The sequence below is a fragment of the Plasmodium fragile genome (genome assembly GCF_000956335.1).
Source record: "Plasmodium fragile strain nilgiri unplaced genomic scaffold supercont1.1, whole genome shotgun sequence".
NCBI classification, from domain to species: Eukaryota; Apicomplexa; class Aconoidasida; order Haemosporida; family Plasmodiidae; genus Plasmodium; species Plasmodium fragile.
The window spans coordinates 71,410-74,271 of NW_012192581.1; the positions used below are offsets into that span (position 1 = coordinate 71,410).

General features: G+C 43.6%; 1 protein-coding gene across 1 annotated transcript in view; it reads left to right on the forward strand.

The window, feature by feature from the left end:
* Positions 1 to 621: 621 nt before the first annotated feature.
* The window catches only part of AK88_00019 (uncharacterized protein), a gene marked incomplete at both ends in the record, with an annotated part of 5,921 nt that continues 3,680 nt past the window's right edge, over positions 622 to 2,862 (forward strand). Inside the window, 9 exons of the mRNA XM_012477670.1 lie at positions 622 to 672; positions 826 to 981; positions 1,150 to 1,358; positions 1,555 to 1,657; positions 1,837 to 1,926; positions 2,157 to 2,190; positions 2,283 to 2,410; positions 2,577 to 2,669; positions 2,778 to 2,822. Of these exons, the coding sequence (XP_012333093.1) occupies positions 622 to 672; positions 826 to 981; positions 1,150 to 1,358; positions 1,555 to 1,657; positions 1,837 to 1,926; positions 2,157 to 2,190; positions 2,283 to 2,410; positions 2,577 to 2,669; positions 2,778 to 2,822 (909 nt within the window). The remainder of the gene's footprint in view (positions 673 to 825; positions 982 to 1,149; positions 1,359 to 1,554; positions 1,658 to 1,836; positions 1,927 to 2,156; positions 2,191 to 2,282; positions 2,411 to 2,576; positions 2,670 to 2,777; positions 2,823 to 2,862) is intronic.

Sequence of the window (2,862 nt, forward strand, 5' to 3'; positions counted from 1 at the left end):
TTAATTGAAATTCAGGATAACGCAGTGTAATACATTTATCTCTGCTTAACCTGAAAAAAAAAATCATTAAATAGTGTATACATTTTTCACTTAGAAGAAAAAAAAAAAAAATTACATAACCTGCTGATACTCGTGTTTCCTTTTTTACTGCGTGCGTTTATACGGGTACATTTTGCCTTCGTCTCGTTGCTCTCACTCATTCCTGTTTTCATCCACTCCTTTTTGGATGCACAACTTTTTCGACTGACTTATTTTTCCCTTTTTTTTTTTTTTTTTTTTTCCCCTTCTCGAAATGAAGAACAGATATTGAAAAGGCACTCCACTTGTACGTCGCGTTTGTAACGTTTCTTCTGCACACCCCACTTCTCCTTATGTTTTGTACGCGGCTGTACATACCTGCTACCCTGCAGTGTTCACATTTTTACATTTGACTTGATTAGTCACCATCCGACTCGGTTGCGGTTTTAGTACGTGTAGGTGTGTAGGATCACAAGCAACCCTAAGTGGGTATCGCTCACGGCGGACGCCCACCTACACGCACACCTACATGCGCACCTACACACCGGTTGTGCTGCAACCACATTTAGCCAACTGCAGCGCGTGAAGTGTTCAAAAGGTAAGATGATAATTTTGCTCACCTCAACTTTTCTCCCACATTTGTTCTTCAAGAGCGTTTGTCCATTTTTAAGCAAAGGCGCGAAAACGAAATGCGATTCAAATTGGATTAAAAAAAAAAAAAAAAAAGGCATTCAAATGGGAGTTAAATCGTAATGAACTGCTAACAGTAGAAAACACTCTCTTGTGCCCCCCTTTAACACCTCGCAGCTAGACGGATCAGGGGCCCCCCAAAAAACGTTACAGAACACTGCACCAACATTTACTTCACAAGACGCAGTAACGATTAGTGTCAACACGATGGCGTCCGAATACATAACTGAGAAGGTGTTGATGTATGAGCCCACCGAGGAGGAAATTAAATACGTAAAAAGAAAAAAAAAAAAAAAAAAAAAACTCCCATTGTACAGTGCTGCAGGGAGTTGCATGCATGGATAAACACACATCGAATGCTCAACAAAAAAAATATTTTTTCTATTCCCCAGTGGGACCCTTTTAATTAATCATTTCTGTCACCCCGTTCCTCACGTGTAGCACCACAAAAATCAGCACAAAAGTTTAAGGTACATTTTCTGTGGCAAGGAATTGGACGAGTTTGAAAAAGAGAAAATAAAACAGCTAAAGGAAATTGTAAATGATATAAAAAAAAAAGAATCAGATGGAAAAGGGGTGGAAACCTATGAGTCCATGTTCGCTAATACCATTTTTGAGGATGATAATTATGTGCTCCGTTTTCTACAAGGGTAAGCCAGATTGATGTCGAACAAGTGTATTAGCGTGCGCGTGGTGGAGACGTACATATATGTAACACAGGTATTCGCTCATACGGGCACGCATTCATATGTGCACTCACTCATACGGGCACGCATTCATAATACGCACTCACTGATACGGGCACGCATTCATAATACGCACTCACTCATAATGTGCACACCGCAGAAACGAATTCAATTTTGAAAAGTGCTACTACGACATGATAAGACACTTGGAGTGGCGAGATGAGAATCTTCCTGTGCTGTACGAAGATATAAAGGATATGCTGGTAAGGGGGAAAAAACTCCTGGCGGGAAGAATTGTGAGAAGGGGAAACGGTCTGGTGGGTGGTTTAGGGTTGCCCCCAATCGGACGCCACTGCAGCGAGAACTTGGTGTCATTTTTGCCGCGCATTTTTTTGCCCCATTTTTGCTGCTCATTTTTTTACTGCTCATCTTTTTACTGCAGGAAAAGGGATACATTTACGTGCACGGGCGGGACAAGAAAATGCACCCCATAATTATTATCAATTGTAAAAGCTTCATTACTGCAGATACGGTAAGGAGGAGCATTCCCTGGAGGGGTCCTCCACGGGGAGCAAATACTTCGAGGGAGCAATATTACGCTTGCGATTTGGTCCTGTTTTGCAGCGACCCCTCCCCACTGATGAGAATATCAGGACGTGCGTTTTACGTCGCCACGGCGCTACGTCTCTACATCGCCACATCGCTATGTTGTGCAGGTTTATTTTTATTTTTATTTTTCCCCCCCCCCCCCCCCCACCGCAGAAGGACGTTTTGAAGGTGGCCTACTACTGGATGGGTAAGGAGTTTTCCATTTTTTACGTTCCTTGGTGCTTCACACACTTGACGCTGTTCCCCCATGCACCTCGTCCCCACCATATCCCACCGCAGAATTCATCATTTCGAAGCTCTTCATTGAAGGAAAAATCGAGCAGTGGAGAGTTATAATTGATTTGTCTTCCTGTGGTGTGTTGACCATCCCCATCGGCACCTTAAAGGACATTTCCAAGTGCCTCAGCGTAAGGGACGGAGGAGGGCGCGAAAGAGAAGAGACAAACGAAAGAGAAGAGGAGAATGCGGAACTAACGTAACCATGCGGCACATAAGCCAAACCAAACAAACGTCACACGCAAAGGTTTTAATTTCTCACCACCATCACAACCCCCCCCCGCCCCCCCCCCTCAGTGTAATTATAGATCGAGGCTCTCCAAAATGCTAATCCTGAGCGCCCCTCTTTTTGTAACTGGCATGTGGCACATGATGAAGTCAATCATACCGGTTAGTTGCTTTGAGGAGTGGACACCCTTCTGGTGGTAGAAGTGATGGATGTCATTACAATCGTTGTGCTCTGTCTCGCCCCCACGTGTTTCTCCCCCTTTTTTTCAGGTCGTAACGCAGCAGAAAATAACCATATCTTCAGCGGAGACAGATGTAAGGGAAAGTCTTGTCATGCACTTTTTTTTTTTTTTTT